We start from the raw sequence: 20,228 nt of genomic DNA, 5'->3' as shown, positions 1-20,228 counted from the left end.
TGGAACTCTATATCATCTGTGTGATGTAATGTCTCTTGATTTCCCTGCTGTGGCATAAACTTTAAGGGATCGGTTTTTTTATTTATCCATTTATCTATTTGTGTGTGTGTGAGTGCATATACATGGTACACGGTCTGGTGCTTGTGTACAGTGGCAAGAAGAAGGTGGCGAGTGTGCTCTGTGACCTGCACATGCTCCTTTGAGGTGGAGGTCTTTCCCTGAACCTGGGGCTTGTGTCTGCTCTAGACTGGAAGCCAGCAGGCCTTAGTGATATACTTGTCTACACCTTGCTTGGGTGTAGCTGGGGTGAAGGCATTTCAAGACACTTGGCTTGTTATATGGGTGCTAGAATCCCAACTTCAGTTGCCATGAGTATGTAGCAAGTCATTCATTCTATTTTGAAGGGGAAAACAATCTTATGTGAAATTTCAGTGTGATACTTCTTTTTCTTTCCTGGTGTTTTTCATGTTTCATTCACCATCCAGTGGTATTTTGACATTTTGCTTTGAATGATTTTGTTTCAACTAAGCAGTATGTAGGATTCTGTAGGACACAGTCCTTTTTTGATTTGCATTGTGGATAAACAAGAGCATGTTTCCCTTTTAAGTAGAGCAATATAGTTTCTTTCAGTTCCTAGTTAGTTTGCAGACATTGCCCAGAGCTGGGTCTCCTTAGAAATACCCACTGAACAGCAGCTGAGGAGGGCAGGCAGAGATGGCGCTACTGTTGACTTTGAAGAAAAATAGTATGTTTCTTTAATTCAGAAGAAATTTATCCTAAAGATAGAAAAATTGATTTCTATGGTTTTTGTTCATTTTGTTTATATTAATACTTCATTTCTGTTCCGGGCTATGGTTACTGTGCATGTCTTCAGCCAACATGCCTGGGTTTTTACGTGAGTGCTGAGGACCTGAGTCAGACCCTCATGGCTGCTTGGCAGCTACTTCACCCAATGAGCCATCTCGCTGCCCCACATGACCATCTAAAAATCCTATCTCATTACTTCACAGTCGTCTACGGGAGATCCTCGATGTAGGTCTGTGTGCCCAAGGGAAACTTGACGCTCTTCAGGAGAGCCTGATGACCTGGGGCCATGGGGTTTTATCTCGTTCTTCAGTTATTATGTCCTTGCTATTTCTTTTTCTCTTAGAGTGTGAAATCACTTTCTTTTTCTCCAAAGAGCTGTGAACCTCCTGGGCCACTTTGGTTGTGTGCGGTGTCTTCTCCAGGCCATCCCTCTACTGTGCTACCTTTATTTGTGTAGCTCTCGTTCACCTGGGCTGCTCCTGGCTAGGTCCCTAGTAAGCCTAGCATCCCCAGTGATTCAGTCTTTCCTGTTTATTGTTCTGTTTCTTCCATCATACAGTGGTCTTCAGGGCAGCCATGTGGCCTTTCACCTTTGTATCTCTTAAACCAATCCTGGCTTCTTGAAAGGACTACCAACCAGAGATTTCATAATAAATGAAGCTCAAAAGGAAGACTTAGAAATACTTGTAATGATACTTTTTATCTTGTTTTGCAGAAGTCAGATAATTACAATGAAATATTAGAGAAGATGAGAATAATTTTTTTTGTTGTTTTTTTTGTTTGTTTGTTTTGTTTTTTGTTTTTCAAGGCAGGGTTTCTCCGTGTAGCTTTGCGCCTTTCCTGGAACTCACTTGGTAGCCCAGGCTGGCCTCAAACTCACAGAGATCCGCCTGGATCTGCCTCCTGAGTGCTGGGATTAAAGGCCTGCGCCACCACCGCCGGGCGAGAACAGTCTTGACAAACAAAATTAAGCCCGAGAAGCAAACTGTAGCAGTGTGCATCTTCACATATGGAGTTAATCCCTACCCACAGAGACCCCAAACACAATTTGAATTGCATTGTACTCAGTTTTCTCATGGCCAATGACATGTATTTATTTGGTCCAATAGAGAAGAAATACTTGTTATGACATCATTCTTATGAATTTCAAGAGATGATACATTGAGAGCTTCAGGTTTCCAGCTGCCTTTAAGCCCATCATTGGCTTATATTTTCATCCTACAAAGTCTTAAGTCCACTTGTAACAGCTTCTGGGTAAAACAGAGGCATTGTTACATGAGCCTGGTTCTGTATTAGCTCTTAGGATCTATGGCATTGTCAAGTGTCCGAGAATGACAAGCGGGTGGATGTGGAGAAGAATATAGACAGTGGCATTGAGACTTGATGTCAAAATAGTGCACTAAAGAATGTTGTGGAGGCTGCCTGTGGCCTTGTCCTTCTTGTTTTGTTTATATTTTTAATCATCTGACAAGCTCTAATTTGACTTGCACATCTTTACAGGCTCTTTTTCATGTATATACATGCATATTTAACTCATGACTTGTGTATGACAGGGCAGCTAGAGAAGATAGAGGAGACTCCGACAGTTTGCTTCAGAATTGTTGATGGTGTCATGTTGCCATGGTTAGCAAAAGTAGCCTCAGTGTAACTCAGGGATGGATGTTTACCCCAGGACTCACTGCACAAAACAAACGGTGCTCTTTTTCTGGAATGAAAATTTGAATGAGTGAAAAACTAAGTATTTTTTGTGTCATCCCCTCCTCCCCTGCATTTCTAAGAGCCAAACTGTCATCAGACGCAGAGAAGCAATCGGTGCTAACGTTTGGACAGAATCTCCGCCAGCTGCTTTTAACGAGTCCTGTTCCAGGGCGCACCTTGATGGGAGTGGATCCTGGTTACAAACACGGATGCAAACTGGCCATCATTTCTCCTACCAGTAAGTCTTCAGCTTGAAATCGGAGACTTTGGGGATTGATCCTAAGTTTCACTTCATAAATTTCATGAAGATTTGGAAATAATGTTTGTTTTTGAGGCTTAGAAATTGTTTTCTCACTGGGCAATGGGAATCAGGGTGTTTCCCTTATGTCTGGATCAGAATTCTCAGACAGACCATCATTTTCCCTGTGTGTCAGTGGAGAGAAATATATTGAGCATTAACTAGGGTCAGACCTGAACCCCTTTTTTCCTTTTTTTTTTAGACAGTTTGGTATATCCTAGGCTAGCCCTGCACTCTCTCACTAGCTAAGGAGAACACTGACTCTCGAATCTTCTGCCTCTACCTCCTGTGTGTGGGACTGTAGGCGCAGGCCATTATACCTTGCACATGTGCTGGGCTTCAGACCCAGGGCATGCTAGGCCAGCATTCTCCCAGCTGAGCTATATAGAACCCTGGGTGCTCAGACTTGAACTTTTAGCTCTTATCAACTTTAGTTCTTTATGATGTATTCTAATTATGTATATCATATGATAATTGCATATGTGTACATGGTAAATACATATACATAATTATCAGACCTTAAACTTTTTTTCTTGTCCCATATAGCTACCTGCCTGTGACTTTTCTTTCTGCATTTCTGTGTTCTCTTTTGAGAACATCTTCATATTGCCTGAGAAGTTCCATGTTTCTTTTCTTGAGGCAGGGTTTCACTGTGTAACTCTGGCTGTCCTGGAACTCACAGAGATCTGCCTGCCTCTGCTTCCTAAGTGCTGGGATTAAAGGTGTGCACCACCACATGCTGGCTTCTATGTTGTCTTTTTTTTTTTTAATATTTATTTATTTTATGTATATGAGTGCTCAGTTGACTTTATACCAGAAGAGGGCATCAGATCTCACTTTAAATGGTTGTGAGCCACCATGTGGTTGCTGGGAATTGAACTCAGGACCTCTGGAGGAGCAGCCAGTGCTCTTAACCGCTGAGCCATCTCTCCAGCCCTATGTTGTCTTTTTTTGTTTTGGTTTTTCGAGACAGGGTTTCTCTGTGTAGCTTTGTGCCTTTCCTGGAACTCACTCTGTAGCCCAGGCTGGCCTTGAACTCACAGAGATCCGCCTGGCTCTGCCTCCCAAGTGCTGGGATTAAAGGCGTGGGTCATCACCGCCTGGCCTATGTTGTCATTTTTGATGTGAGTTAGTTGATTTTCTCAGTTTTTGTCTGAAAAAGTTGCTTTTGTTTTCATGTAAGATTTTTTTTTTATGGCTAGATTGATTACTTACTTGGTAGTTAAAGATATTGTTTACTTTTTTTTGGCTGATAGCTTTTTACCCTCTGTAATGAGCACAGAATCTTATAAGAGTTCCTGTTAAAAGGAATATCCTAGCCCAGCAGAGGCAGAGGCAGGCAGATCTCTGTGAGTTCAAGGCCAGCCTGGTCTACAGAGTGAGTTCTAGGACAGCCAGGGCTACACAGAGAAACCCTGTCTCAAAAAGAAAAAAGAAAAAAAAAACCAAAAACCAAAACAAAACAAAACAAAAAAACAAACAAACAAATAAATAAATAAATAATGAATACAAATAAATAAAAGTAATGTGCTTTTCCTTCTGGTGCTAACATTTCTCTGATTTTCAAAGTTTTTGTGTGGTATGTTTAACAGTGTATATGAGTCTTCATGAATTCCATTTCAGATGCCAGTATATTATTATATCTCTCATTTTTTCCTTCTGTTTTTTAATGTTTTACTTATTTTTCTACTGATTAGTAATCTTCAGCCTTCTCTAGTTTATTATTAAATCCATTTGTTTGAGTTCTTTATCTAGTTTTTTATAGTTTTAGAATTTCTCTTTGATATGTAGTTATACATTATAATTCTCTGGTAAGCGTCTTCACTTTTAATTTTGTTGTCTTTGATATCTCTTTGCTTTGTTTCTCCGAGGACGTCTGTTCTGTGGGCCTCAGGCTGGCTTTCCATTTCTGGAGTACTTTCTTCTCTTCCGCTGGCCTTCTCCATGTTGTCCCAGAGTTGGTACATATGCTGCCGAGTCCAGAACTTGCTTTTTCTTCCACATGAAATGAATTCTTGTTATTTCATTCATGTGGTTTTACGATTCTGCTATGTATTACACTCATAGTTTCTATAATATTATTTTTTAAAATCTCATTTTCATATATCTTTCTCTGTTTTGTGAGCATATTATGCTACACTTTTATTTTCTGCTTTAAAATAAAAATCTTTGTGTGTACACTTTGTCTATCATCCTTTTGTTTCACTCCGTTTTACACAAAGTTACAGTTCAGGTAGTTTCAAGAAGGTGAGCTGGGTCTGGACAGGCTTCTTGGTGTTTAAAACTAACTTTCTTGGAAAAACAACAACAACAACAGCTTTCTCTTCTATTTGCTCAAGTCACTAGAAAAGCCAGCTGTCGAGGGGTGGAGAGTGGGCCTGATGGGTTCTGGAATGGGCTTCTTTGCTGCATTCTCATCTTCAATGCGAGTCCTTTGCATTCTGAGCTTGACTTGCCCAGTGTAGATCGGGTTCCAGCTCTTTGTTTTCACTCTGATACTTCCTCTTCTCTTAGCTTCTGGAGTCCAGGAGGAGGAGGTTTTCTGTCTTCAGAATGTCACAGGGCAGCCTTTGTACCGGGTCTGTGCTGGCGTCCACTCCTTGTCAGCCTGGCTCTTGTGCTCTCCAGTATGGGAGCTCCTCCCTTGGGCCCCGCATCCTCTGTTGCTCTCTCTGCTCTGTCCTCAGATGCCTCTCGTGGAAGTCTTCTAGCCATGCTCTGTCACTCCCACCCACCTGAGTGTGTGGTTTTGTGGGGATTGTTACCTTTGTTGAAAATACAGCCATGGGGTTTTGCTTTTTGTTTTTCTAGTTGTCATTTCTGATATTAATTTTCCCCACATGTGGGAAGAATTGACAATCTCAGTATTTTTCCTGTACCCACTGAGATGTTGTTTCTCATTGTGCCACTGTGATAAGTTACAGTATTTAGGTGTTTTCCTTATTTTTTTGAAACAAGACTTCACTGTGTAGCCCAGGCTAGCCTTAAACTCTATGTAACCCCAGATGGAGACCTTCCTACCTTAGCTTTCAGAGTCCTGGGATTCTGGCCCAGCTAGGTATTTTGTTTTGTTTTGAGCATGTAAGATTACACTTGTTTTCGCCGGGCGGTGGTGGCGCACGCCTTTAATCCCAGCACTCGGGAGGCAGAGCCAGGCGGATCTCTGTGAGTTCGAGGCCAGCCTGGGCTACCAAGTGAGTCCCAGGAAAGGTGCAAAGCTACACAGAGAAACCCTGTCTCGAAAAACCAAAAAAAAAAAAAAAAAAAAAAAAAGATTACACTTGTTTTCAAGAGAACTTCAATTTGGCCATGCTCTTCTGGACCTGTCAATAGAGTTTTCAGTATTGTGCTTAGTTGTTCCCAGAATGTGAAACACAAATGTTGTCTCAGTCTGTGTTGACAAGGTTTGGTTCAGAATTTCTGTTTCATTTGCTCTGAGTCTCCTTTCTTTTTAAACATTGTAGCCTGGTCATGTAGCTTCTTTATTTGTAATATGTTTGTATCTTCCTTTTCTTAATTGCTACTGTTGAAAGCATTGTTTCTTACAAATATTTAACTTGAAATTTCATTGATCCTTTCTGCTACACTTCCTTCTTCCCCCTTTTTTCATTAACTAGTTTTGGTGAGGGTAACTGGCCTGGAGCTTGAAGCAGTCTCCATAGCTCAGCCTTCTTAGTGCTGGATTGTATTACTCATTTCTCTCTTTCTCTTTTTTTTAAGGTTTATTTATTTATTATGTATTCAGTGTTCTGCCTGCATGTGTCCTTGCAGGCCAGAAGAGGGCACCAGATCTCATTACAGATGGTAGTGAGCCACCGTGTGGGTGCTGGGAATTGAACTCAGGACCTCTGGAAGAGCAGCCAGTGCTCTTAACCACTGAACCATCTCTCCAGCCCATATTCCTCATTTCTTACCCTCTACTTTCTTGGTGACTATCGTATGACCCTTTTACTAACTCCCCATTGTGTCAGCTCATTTATTTCTGTTCATTGAGTGATCACCCTGAAACTTTTTATTTCAACTAAAAATTTTTATTCAAAAATAAAACACTTTATGTATAATGCAAGATAGAAAAAGCCTGAAGTTCTTAAATACACAACTCAAAGAAATAGAATAAACAAGTTTATCTATCAGCAACTGAAAAGAAAAAGAATAGTGTAACCGAGCCTGGTCTGTAGAGGCTGTGTAGTAAGTGTCAGTTCTCTGTCAGTAGGTGCTGTAGCAGAGTATCCAACTAGAAATGGTTTGTGTGCAACAGGGGAGTTCTTTTACTTTGGAAGTGACAGCTTTTTCTGAATCCCTAGGAGAGCCTGATCGAGTGAATGTGAATGATTCAGACTGCATTGTCATGATCTTTTTTACATTTTAATTTGTGTGGGTGTGTGCTTCGACACTTGTTCATGGTGGTCAGAGGTCAGCTTGAGGCAGTCCTTTCTCTTCTTCCACTGTGTGGGTCCCAGATCCAACCAAGGGTGTCAGGCTTGGTGGCAAGCATACTTACCTTCTGAGACATTTCACAGACCCTTATTTTAAAAGATAAGCCAGTTCCATTTTCTGTCGAGACTTGCTTAATAGAAACAGTAGTGAGTTATAGTTTGCAAATGTCTTTTTACAACCCTCCCACCCTCCTTTTAAGGTCAGATTCTTCATACTGATGTGGTTTATTTGCACTGTGGACAAGGCTTCCGAGAGGCAGAGAAGATCAAGAGGCTTTTGCTGGATTTCAAGTAAGAAAATTACTTTAGTGCCTCAGCCGTCATAGGTCCCTTTGAGCTTCCTAATTTGGAGTGTGGGGTTAAGGGAAATGCCTAGGGAGGAGAAAGGACTTGGTGCACAATGCTGGGCCAATTGGTGGACAACTCATACGTGGAGACAGTAGGGAAGTGCTTTGCCCTCTCTCCAGTAGAGGTAATGATGTGAGTACCTGGGAAATCCTCCCCACGCCCTCCCCCCTCCCTTACTTTCTCCCCTGAAGAAGGGATATTGCATTAGTTAGGAACTTCAGAAATTAACACTGTATGATTTAGTTGTATGTCTTGATTATGGTTTGGAGTGAGCATGAGTTTACTTCTGTTTAGTTTTGGCTTTTTGTAGACAAGAAAACCGCTGCCTGTCTGTTGTTAAGATGACAGTAAACCGTTCCTCTCCTTCCTTCCCTCTTCCCAAACACAGGGTGATATGTTCGTCTAGCGCAGTGGAGAGGTTGCACGGGTAGATGCAGGATAAGAGTCGTGTTGAGCACTGTTCATTCCGTACGCTTTCTCAGGTTGGTTTCAGAGAGCCCTTGAACTCATTCAGGTTTCCTTCTGTCTCTCCCTTGAAGCTGCAGCACAGTGGTGATTGGAAATGGAACTGCCTGCCGGGAAACTGAAGCGTACTTTGCTGACCTGATAATGAGGAATTATTTTGCACCATTGGATGTCGTTTACTGGTGAGGACTGTAGGAGACTTGCCTTCTTGGAGGGTGTGGGGACTTCTCAGACTCCTCTTGTCATGCGTTTCCCCTTCCTTTGAAAACCTATGTCTTGTTGCCTCCCGAACTGTCTCTTACTGTTAACAGGACTATTGCAGGAATGACTGGAACAGGGCAGGGCCCTGCAAGCTCTCACAGCCTCAGCCTATCAGAGCTCAGTTTACTCCCAGGGAGTCTCTCAGACTGTTCTTGATATGAGGACTCTGGTTAAGTGTTAACTAATGAGTGTGGTGGAGTACCAAGTTAGCAACCCTTCTGCCAGAACGTTAAACCATGGTCCCCTAGAACTGAGAGCCAAGGTAACTGTTGCATATGGAAGTGTTTCTGATGCTCCATTCTCATTTCTCTTCCTGAAGCGTTCCCATTCTATACAGGTGGAGAGTTGACTGGGGAGTTGCTATGAATTAGTCTCCTGCTGCTTAGGCCTGGCCCTGTATTTCAGAGTTCTGCTTTCCTTTTTCAGTGTCTTCTTTCTCTCTGGGCCTCAGACAGCTAAGTCTACCCTTCCAGTGGGTAGTGAGTCCTAAGGTTCAGTTCTGGGAGAGAGAGGTGGCTAGTACTGAAGGAGGCATGCTCTAAGGCCACTCGCTTCTGCTTGGTGAGAAGTCCCATAACAGAGCAGGGCACAGACAGGATCAGCAAAGCAAATAAAAGCAAACCTCCCACAAGAAGAATTCTAGGGTTCACTTAAGAAGGGCTGAGTGGAGGGGCTAGTCGCCTGTGTGTTGAGAGTGCAGTCAGAATAAGGCAGGAAGTAAACGCAGGGTAGCGAACAGGCTTGGAAGAAGGTCAGGGGAAGTGAGTGTGCCGTGGGAATGTGGTTCAGGAAAGCAGCAGACTGAGAAGTGCCTTTGAGTCAGTCTCTCCGCTCTGCCGCTGTTGAGTTGGCTTGGGCAGCCTGCAGCCTGCATGCCTTCCTTACTCTTAAAACTGCAAAGGACACCAGGACCTTGAGAAGCTGACGGATCCCCTGGACGCAGCTGGCGCTGTTTATTACAGCCCATTTCATTCTTACCCGTTCATCTTCATCTGATGTAAATATCCAGAAATAGCTGTCATGATTTTCTATACATCTTGGGAATGTTGGTATAGACCAGCAATCCCAGCATGGGGAGGCTGATACAGGACGGTATCTGTAAGACCCTGCCTCAAAAATGCCAAGAGAAAAGTAGTGAATACATACTGAATTTGCTCATGGAACATGACTTCATTGAACTTTAGTATGTATTAGGCAAAATGAACCACGAGGTCACACAAATCTGGATTCATTAAACTTGATTGAGTAAAAATCAGTGATGTTTAAACAGCCATAATTAATGATAAGCCATTTGTATATGTACTAGTTGAGATGTGTAAGTTAGTAGAAGTATGAGGCACATGGATTTGCGGTGTTGCTCATGTACCAAACTGTATTCCAGAGACACTGTAGAAATGTGCATTTCTATTACACGGTATGAGAATGCCTATGCCCTGACACGTCCTTTGCGTGCCGCTCCCTCTTCATTTCTGCCATCCCTCTTCAGAAAACTGGAAACTCACAGGTAGTTTTGAATTTTCATATGGGGCAGTGAGGTGTCTGTCCTGTAGTTGACTCATCTTCTGGTTATCATGCCAGCTCTCTTTGTCATGACTGTTACTCCCTAGTGTTCTGGTGGAATCTGTGTGCCAGCCCTCTATCTTTAAGTGCTGCAGATGTCTAATCAGAATTTACAGTGAGTGCTGGAGGAGAATCAGCTTTGATTTCAGTTTGTTGTCATTGGCCAGTTCGAAGTGTCTGCGGAGATCCGGTTCCTCACCTTGTGTGACTCTCATTTGTCTCCGTGCTTGCTCTGTTTGTCATTTTTTGTGCTTTCCCTCCTGTATTTCTGTAATCTTGTCAGATCCTTATCATCTGCCTTTGAATCTTTCCAGAACATCATAGTGAAGCCTCTAGTGCATCCTTATCCACCATTCCAGTGCTTTTTATCTGAGTGTGCTGCCACAAGTCAGGAGGTGGGTGCCCTGACTTTGTCCTGCCTTACACTGTGTAACCACTCACCTCCCCTCCTGTATTCTGTCCCCACCCTTGACACTTTGTAAACCCCAGTACTTCTCCGTACCCGGGGAAATCATCCAGGGGTTCAAATCATAACTACCAAAGGGGGAAAATTAAACTGGATCCCAGTGGCAGAATTTAACTGGAATTCAATTGGTCACTTACATTTAAAGTTGGACATGTCACTGAAAATTCATGAGATGTTGTAGAGTTCATTTATGATAGAATGATGTGTTTTCAGTTTTATGGCACATAGTAGGCCCTTGCTTTGTTTTTTTTTAACTGATTAAGTCAATTTATTAAAATAGTTGACTTAAGCATCTGCAATAGTGACTTCAACCTCCACTCCTGGTTCATTACTAATGGAAATAATTTGTTTAACAATCTCGGAAGGACTGTGTAAGTCAGTGGTCACTTGTGGGTTCTCATTTGGAAATGGTCCTGTGTCTTGGAACCTTCACTGTACCTGACTTTCTTTTGGGCCACCAACCAGCTCCCAGATCATGACATGGAGCCTTATTAGTTATGAATGCTCAGCCTAGCGTAGGCTTGATTCTGGCTAGCTCTTTTAAATTAACCAGTTTCTCTTCATCTACCTTGTGCCTTGGGGCTTGCTACTTTTCTTTCCTTCCTTTTGTCTGTCTTACTTTCTTGCTTCTTCCCTGTCTGTCTGTCTCTTTGGTGGCTGCCTCGCTGGTTGGCCCCGGGCACCTCCCTCCTTCTCCTTCTCTTTCTCTTTTCTCTGGAGCCTAGATTTCTCCTCCTATTTAGTCTCTCTGCCCACCAGCCCCACCTACCCCTCTCCTGCCTAGCTATTGGCTGTTTAGCTTTTTATTAGACCAATCAGATGCCTTAGGCAGGCGAGGTACAACAAATGTAACACATCTTTATTTATTTAAACACACAACCTTCCATTGTTAAATAAATGCAACATAAACAAATGTAAATGTTTACACGGTTAAAGTAATCTTCCACAGCATAAACAAATGTAACATATCTTTGCCTAGTTAAAATAACATTCCACAGCACTTCCCCACAAGGTGTTTTTCTTGTAGTGCTTCTGGGTGTCTGGGTAGGCATGTGCACTGGTTTCTTTCACTTTCACGTTCTTCTCCTTTGTGCCTCTGATAAGTTGGCTCACAGCTTCTCCAGGACTTCACACTGAGGCTGCTGAGGGTGAATTGCCACCTCAGGTTCCTTGGGCATCTTTCCAGTATCTTTAAAAGCCGTGGCTGTGGCTCGGCTTCCTGACTTACTTGTTGCTCAGCAGGAGTGAATAGTGGTGAGTCAGGATGAGCAGATGGAACAGAGCTCCGCTGCACACACCACCACGTCTCCTAGGCACTTGTTTTTAATGTTGACTGTTTATTTCCTTTCATGTTATAGTGTCACATAATTATTTTCTAATGTTATACTGCTATATTTTTTGGCAAAAGATATCATTTCCCTGTTTATAACAATGGTACAATGTAGAAATGGCTCAGCCCTTGGGAGACATTGTGTTCATGTGTATGCAGCAAGTGTTTACTTGGCTGACATGTCCTCAAATCAAGGGATCGTGTCCTGACGCCTTCATATTAAGCTCATTACTTGTAGGTCTACCTGGATAAACCTAAATCTCGTGTGTGTGTGTGTGTGTGTGTGTGTGTGTGTGTGTGTGTGTGGTGTATGTGCATGCACGTGTGTGTACACATCCATGCATGCACATGTGGATGTCATAGGTCAGTGTTAGGGGTCTTCCCCTTATTCTCTACCTTTTTCCCTCCCTCCCTCCCTCCCTCCCTCCCTCCCTCCCTTCCTCTTCATTCAATTCTCTGTGTGTGGTGTTCTGCTGGTGTGTGCTCCCACCATGCCTGCAGTGCTCACAGAGACCACAGGCGGGCATTGGATCCCCCGAGATAGTTACTGATGGTTCTGAACTGCCATGTAGGTGCTGGGAATTGACCTCTGCAAGACCAACAAGTGCTCTTAACGGCCGAACCATCTATCCGACCACTCCATGTTTTGAGACTTTGACTCTCACTAAACCTGGAGCTAGACATTGGGATGGATACACCAGGTAGCAAATCCCTGGGATTCCCCTGTCTCCATCCAGCCTGGCACTGGGGCTACAGCACGTGCCACTCTGCGTGTCTTTTACACGAATGCTAGGGATCTGCACTCAGGTCCTCATGCTTGAGCAGCAAGGTACCTACTGTAGCCTGTTATAGACTTTATTCATACTTATTAATAGTAAGCATTAAACTGTTTTGATCAGCTAAATCTCAAGACTATTGACTTATTATAGGTTGAAATATCTCTTTTCTAAAATGCTTGGGACTAGATGTGTTTAAATTTGGGATGTTTTTAAAATTTTTGGATATATCCCTATATATATTGACATATCTTGTGATTAGGACTCAAACACAAGGCTTTTTTAATGTTCTACATATACCTTATACACAAAGCCTAAAATAATGTGCTTATGCTTTGACCAGGACCTGTCCCATAAAGTGTCATGTCAGCATCAAAACATTTTATGTTTTTAGCCAGCTGCTGGTGGTGGCAGCGCGCGCCTTTAATCCCTGCACTCGGGAGGCAGAGCCAGGCAGATCTCTGTGAATTTGAGGCCAGCCTGGTCTACAGAGCGAGATCCAGGAAAGGCTCCAAAGCTACACAGAGAAACCCTGTCTCGAGGAAAAAAAAAAAAAAAAAAAAGATATATATATATATATATATATATATATATATATATAGAGAGAGAGAGAGAGAGAGAGAGAGAGAGAGAGAGAGAGAGAGAGAGAGAGCATTTAGGGTTTATACACTTAATATTTTCTTAAAGATAGATGTTGATTTGGGGGATAGAACGATGATATGGTAGAGTTGTATAATTGAATTGTGAACTAACTGGAGTTAATGTTTAGTGTTTGCTGTCTTACATTTTCATCTCCAGTTGGCAAGCTTTAGCTGAAGATTACTCTAACTCACAGCATTGTGTGTCTTTTGGAGCAGCACAGATACATGAGTCACTCCAAGCCTGGTGTCTAGAAATGCAGAACAGTTCGTGCTGTTGTTTGACTTGGTGTTTATGTCTCTGTCCTAAAAGCTTTACTGTATGCACGGACGTTAGCAGGAGGATCTCAAAAAGAAGAAATAACTAGTCTTGTTTCCCAGTGAGCACTTTTATTAGCCAGAGTTGGAATGGATTGAGAAACTACAGTGCGTGATGGAAGAGAGAAGAGAGATGCTGTAGCCAGGTCTGGGGATGTGGTTTGGAGGTTAGATGTAGACTGGGCCTGCTTAGTGAGGGACAGAAGTGGCCAGATCACACTGGAGGAAAGCCCTGGTGGGAGACGTGGGAAACACGCACCGAAGCGCGCTCTTCTTTCATTTCAGTAGGCTGACAACTTTTTACAGGAGGAAAAAATAATTTAAGGAATCATAACTTTTTTGCTTGAGGTAAGTTGGTGTTCCTTCCAGAAACTAGCAATTATAGGGAATTGGATGGGCCTTAAAAGGTTGGCTCACTTGGGGAATAAATAAAAACTTTAAGATGAAAAAGTCAATTAAAAAAAAAAGAAATTAAAAATACATGTTACTACAGACTATCTAGCGAATGTGGCTGTGTGGTAGGATTTCAAATCCATTGCCCAATATGTAATTTATGTCTTAGATTCTACTTCTCGTGTGTATGTGGTTTCTAATGTTATGAGAAGGAGTGCCCACTGTTTGTTTCCTGTGCTGTTTCTCCGTATGCTGTCATCTTTCTATGCCAGACAGCATGCCCCGCAACATTTACACATCACTACCGATGCACTACTGTGTGACTACAGTCAACTGTAGTCATTCCTTACTTGACAGCTGAGGTTTTCTAATTATGATCATTTGAAATGAAGCTAAAGCAAGTATTTCACGCTTAGGTTTTTGCACATACCTTTATTTCTTTGGAACACGTTCTAGTAATGGAATACAGATTTTTAAAATGAATTTGTTCTTAAGACATTTCCGTACACTTGCGATACATACCGAGGACATTCTAGCGCTGGAACGAAGATCTGAGGAAGCCCCTCACCATTGTTCCTGAGTGAGGAATACTGGGACAGCAGAGCCAGTGTGCTAGGTCCTCTCTGCACTACATTTCTCCTCTTCCTAAAACACTGGCCAACGAGGGCCTTGTTGTTTAGAAACATTACATATTCGGGCACTCAAAGGATTAGAGCTAATCGGAAGAAAGTAAGCTTTTTTTTTTTCTTTTTAATTATGAAATATCTCATTGTGCCTTGCTCCCAAATCAAGGCTGCTTTACACACTTTTTTCTTTCTTTGCCTCCCTGCACGCTATCTGTCTAGCTGTGTAACTGATACTTTGAATTTTGTTTACTTACTTAAATTTTAAAGATTTATTTTTTTAAATTAATTTGTGTGTCTCTCTGTGTGTATGTGACGTATATGTGATGGTACCCATGGAGGCCAGAACGGGGCATTGGATCCTCTGGAGCTGGACTTGCAGGGAGTTTCGAGCAGCTTGGTGTGGGTGTTGGGATGCGATGGGTTGGCTCATTGGGTAGGTAAAGGTGCTTGCTGCCAAGCCTGGCAACCTAAGTTTGATCTTTGGGCCCCATGGAGTAGAAAGAAAGATCCAATTCCTGCAGTTCGTTCTCTGGCTTCCACATGTGCATTGAGGTACATTTGTACATGTATACACACATCCTGTTGCTTAATGATAGTATTAAATTTTATTCTTACATTTAAGTCCATTATTAAGTATGTTTAATAAGATATATGTTAATTTTGGCTTTTTTTCCCTTTTCCATAGACTTTTGGGGATAGCAAAATAGTTTAATTTTGATGAAGTCCAGAAGTTCAATCTATCAATTTGTTTGTTTGTTTGTTTGTTTGTTTTTCAAGATAGAGTATCTCTGTGTAGCCCTGGCCAACCTGGTACTCACTCCATACACCAGGCTGGCCTGCCACTGCCTCCTAAGTGCTGGGATTAAAGGCGAACACCGCCACCAGCCAGCTGAAATTTTATAGTTTTAGTAAGGGTCATTAAATCTGTCATTTAGTACTTAAAGAATTGATATTTAATTTTTCATTTCACTTCTGGGTTTCCTCTCTAATGGTCTACTTTTCTCACACCTGCTTGATCTTGCTTGCAGGTTTTAGTTCCTCATGAACATGTTCCTAGGCTTGCCTGTGTCTCCTTAGTCATGGCAAGCGTGGTGTTTCCTAGTTGTATGAGGGTAAGTCAGTCTCTACCATCTGTCCTAACTGCTGGTTCTTTGTGTTTCTTTGTTTTCTTTGCTGTTCAGTTTCCACTGCAAATCCTGGTTTCCAGGGGCTTTTTCTGTGGGAATTCACCGAGGCCTGGATTGATTGTGTGTATTTTCAAAGATTTGCATTGCTTCTGTTGACTCCTGTAGACAATGCTAGTTGGGGTCAGCTTCAGGGTTGTTTGTTTGTTTGTTTTTTCTGACCACCCAGGTAGCATGAATTTAGCCTGCAAACTGGAGAGCTGACTTATGGCTCTAGATTCAGTGATGTCTGGGACAAGGTTTGAGACAGTGTTTTCACTGTGATCTCGGATACAGGATATAATCAATTAATTTCTGTTTTATCATTATACCAAGGGCTTAACCCTTTTGGGTCCCAGCTTTCTAGGGGGAGAAATCTCTAGTTAGCACCTTTGGTGGACCCCAGATTTTGTCTGTTTGTTGGGGTTTGTGAAGCCCTGAAGCTAGAACATGAAATTCACTCAGTTCAGCACTGCTCTCAGCCACAAGCTTCAGAAAAAAATTCACAGTTCAGCACCTGCTCTCAGCCATAAGCTTCAGAAAGAGACCTTTCTGCATGTACTTCATCTCCTCAGTGTGAGACTTTCTTTCATGCTGACTCATAGATGCCTTTTAGATGGTGGATTTTGTTTATGACTTTTAGTTGTAAGTAGCAGGTTAACACGAGTGTGTAATCTTTCATACTGCCCAGAAAGAAAAGTCATAGCTTTTGTTCTCTGGCATTTTAAAATTTTTTCCTTTCATAATTACGTTCAAATAAAAGTTGTTTTTTTAAACTCAGAAAATGCAAAGGAAAAAAACTATTTTGTAATCTATTACTCAGAGATTGGTATTCATATTCTACTAGATTTTTTTAGCTGTTTTATTTATATATTTGCTCATGCTACAAGTATTTTTGAACCCAAGTTTGAATTTAATCAGCTAGACTCAAGGAGGGGTGTGGAGGGAGCCCCTCCACTAAATCCCAATCATTATTAACTTGTCTGAATGAATTCAGGGTCATCCCTGGCTGAATAATGGGTGCCTAGCAGAGCTTTTTCAGGCTTTCTCAGTCATTAGAACCACCTCATGTCAGCAACTGAAATGTTCTTTACCATAATCACTGGAGCTCCATGGTTGATGAGTTAGTTCTATGGCAGGTCTGCTTCCCTCCAGAAAACACTAGTGTAGGAATTGGCGGTTGGCCTTACCTCTTTTTCTTGGTGTTCCTTTTCTGTTCCAGTCTCAGTAGCTTCATCCCTGTAAGCGATGGCCTCAGAATTTACAGGGATAGGAAAATAAAAAATGCGTTTAGGAAGTGGGGGTGGTTGTAATCTGGAGCTTGGGCCCTCTGGGTTGATCAAATATAATCACTGGTCTTTCATGAGGTATTTTCAAGAATTTTTCTCTTTGCTTGTTTGCTTAGATTCCGCCCACTAGGAAACTTGGTGTCTTCTCCATTGGGCCAGTTATGACCCATTTAGGGATCAGGCTTCCGACTGCTTTTACTGGATCATTTTGTGTCTCATGACCCTTAGACAGAATCTCTTGAAAGCCTAACATACATACTTTGCCATCCAGGCCCATTTTATTCCATCATTCTTGCTTGCCTCCTCTCAAAGGAGGGAGCCCCTAATGTCTCCCGAGCCCAGCTGTTTCTTTTTTGAGTCCCTCTCTCATAAACTTGTGCTTGCAGTAATCTGTTTCTTCTTCATCTTGCCCTGTCTGCCATATTTTTCTTCCTTTGTCCTTGGAGGAGTGGTCAGCTTCTCTAAAGCATGTTTATAAGGGTCTTCATAGTCCAGGGAACATAGATGACACTCAGGTACTGTCCGCACGAAGACCTCTGGCATGGCGTGCGTTGAGTGGGATGCCCTTCCCCTTGAGATGTTGGTGTAACCAAAGCTGCAGCATTTCATCCTCCTTCTAAAGACAGTTTCTCTCCCTAACACCCAGATACAGCCATGTTTTAGGACAAATGTTTCTGATTGCTTTGTAGCTTTTATCCTAACAAACACATCTCATGATGGGTCAGGACATGTCACTCAGCACCCAGACTCACAGGCATAGTTTTGTATGCTATGAATGAGAGCAGTAAATGACACCAAGAACCTTCTATTGAGAACGGTGGTTCTCAACCTGTGGGTCGAGACCCCTTTGGGAGTCACATATCAGATATCCCGCACATCAGATACTTACATTACAATTCATAATAGTAGCAAAATTACAGTTATGAAGTAGCAATGAAATAATTTTATGGTGGGGGGTCACCACACATGAGCTGTATTAAAGGGTCACAGCATTAGGAAGGTTGAAAACCACTGATCTAGAAAGCTTTATTCTAGAGGGGAAAACGTACATATAAATATGCATGGATACACACAGACACACACACACACACACACACACACACACACACACACACACTGTGCATGAATTAGTCATGTATTCCACATGGAGAATTAAAAGCAAGGGAAGAGTATAGAGGGGCAAGAAGTACAGGTTTCAGGTAGAGGAGATGCTCTCTTTGTGGTCTTCAGAAAGCCACCCAAGCTGAGGGAAGGCATGTGTGAATTTATCTGTTCTTATTTGGCCATATTGTATGAGCTCTCTAGAGCCATGGTTTTCATAATGTAGATTGCAGTCCATTGGTGACAGTAAAAACCATTTTAGTTGAAAGGAACAGAAAATGTGTGTCTTATGCAGTAGGCCAAATATCATCTCATGACGCCTTAGCTTGCATGTGTGGGTTAGATACTGGGTTGTGCTATGCAGTGTGCTCATTATTTTACTGGCACGGTGAGACAAGTTTGAGAATCATTGCTATATGGAATCCGGCAACCCTTTGAAAGCTTGTAAACCTTGAAGGCTGCTAAGAGAGAAAGTTGGCCGACAGCACTCTTTAATGAGCAGGTGGGAAGATTTTAGAAGGAGAATTTGGGCTGCTTTATAAAATGACAAAAGATGCTCGCTATGAAAGCAAACAGGTCAGTAGTTCACAAAACACAATGTATGTGACCAAGGCAGCCAGGCTGCACCTGTGCCACCACAAACCACGACCCTTTCTAAGGGTTCCTGGAAATTTAAATTAGTGATAGAATTGTCTCAGTAAGATCCCTCATGTCAGAACACTTCCTAAACACATTGGTTAGTGACACGTCAGGGTTTATTGTGATTTCATTGCAAGAGAAAAGGCTGCTTGTAGACCAACTGAGACGAACTCTTGCGAGTAGGATTTTATTCAAAAGAGAATATAAAATCGTTATTGTAGAAAACCAAAACTGTTTGGGTGATTGGCTCGTGGAACAAGTCTTATGTCCGTTAAAATGTATCAGGTAATTGCTTTAAGCAGTGTATTAAGAATGCTGTAATTTTTTTTTGTGAAAGAGTTTGAATTCTCTGTGCTTAAACTAAGATTGGAACATATTTTCTTTTACATTCAAACATTTTCTTTTGACATCTGCTAGCGTTTAGTATCTGATTTAGCTCTTATGTATGTAATCATGCTGTTTTATATGCAAATATTCCATCATGTTCTGAATAGACTACATTGGCTTCCAGGGCTTTGCCACTAGGAAGAAAAAAAAAATAGAAACTAAAAGTGAAAACCAATTTACATGTACTGACTGTAGACTTCCTGCCAAGCATGACTTTTACAAAGACATAAACAGAGCTGAAAAAAGTATAAGTAGCCAAGGATGTGTGTAAGAGGGGATATCAAAAATTGTTCTTAGAGACTAAGGCTTAAGGCCCAGATGCTTTTACATTTGCTCTCCTATGTGCTAAGTGTAACATAAAAGGCTTTAATGATTATCTGGAGGGAGAGAGAGTAATATGCAGATCCCACTGCGTGTAGGTAATTCTGATTGCTGTAAGCCTCCCCGATGGCCAAGACAAAGTAGGATTGCTCGCCTCTCTTGGCTGCAGATAGGACTGAGTGTCACGGAAGAAGACAGGCTTGTAATTACGATAGGACGACCTCTGTAGGGTAGGAAAGTTGTTGTGTCTTATTTCATCGTCTTGTGCAGATGAAACATTCCCGATGTTCTGGGTGGATTCATGAATAACACTGTGAAAGCTGAGGTGGTGTGGGGACTGGAGAAAACGGCTGTTACTTTGCTGCTCTGAGAATGACTATTGGGTGTGCTCTTGTCAGACATAGTGCAGTAACCTCTGAAGTCAGCATGCTTTAGAAATTGAACACCAGACTTAGTGGACACTTCCTCTCTTCGCCATACTCTTTAACAGTCTTTCTAGACCCTGTGGACAAACTAGAGGTGTGGCTTTGTGGCTTCCCAAGGAATGCTGATTAAGGACTGGTGTGGGGGCTGGCTGCGGTGCCTTGCCACATCCATGGGGCTGGTTATTGCAGTCAGATATGGAGGCATGCTTTTCAAATCTGTGGACACTGAGATCGCCTGGAGTTGATACTTGAAACTTTGAAAGGCCGTAGATTTTAGATACAGTCTTACTGTATGAACTATCATTCGGATAAATGACTTTTGCAGTGTGAAAGGGTATTTGGTGCAGATTTTGGTGAAATAATTTCTAAGGTTTCTTTGATTTCTGATTGTGGGCAATTCTTTCAAACACCATAAGCCATCTGAACTTTTCTCCTCTTGCTTTAGTTGAAAGAAATTTGCTTTCTAACAAACGACTGAACTTT

General features: G+C 42.0%; 1 protein-coding gene across 1 annotated transcript in view; it reads left to right on the top strand.

Moving 5' to 3' along the window:
• The window catches only part of Srbd1 (S1 RNA binding domain 1), a 184,798-nt gene that overhangs the window by 46,711 nt on the left and 117,859 nt on the right, over positions 1–20,228 (top strand). Inside the window, exons 12-14 of the mRNA XM_052746467.1 lie at positions 2,586–2,743; positions 7,440–7,530; positions 8,127–8,234. Of these exons, the coding sequence (XP_052602427.1) occupies positions 2,586–2,743; positions 7,440–7,530; positions 8,127–8,234 (357 nt within the window). The remainder of the gene's footprint in view (positions 1–2,585; positions 2,744–7,439; positions 7,531–8,126; positions 8,235–20,228) is intronic.

This window comes from Peromyscus californicus, unplaced genomic scaffold, assembly GCF_007827085.1.
Source record: "Peromyscus californicus insignis strain IS unplaced genomic scaffold, ASM782708v3 Scaffold_1__1_contigs__length_55948999, whole genome shotgun sequence".
NCBI lineage: Eukaryota > Metazoa > Chordata > Mammalia > Rodentia > Cricetidae > Peromyscus > Peromyscus californicus.
Note: the sequence above shows the minus strand (reverse complement) of the source record. Positions and strands in the feature narration are given on the sequence as shown.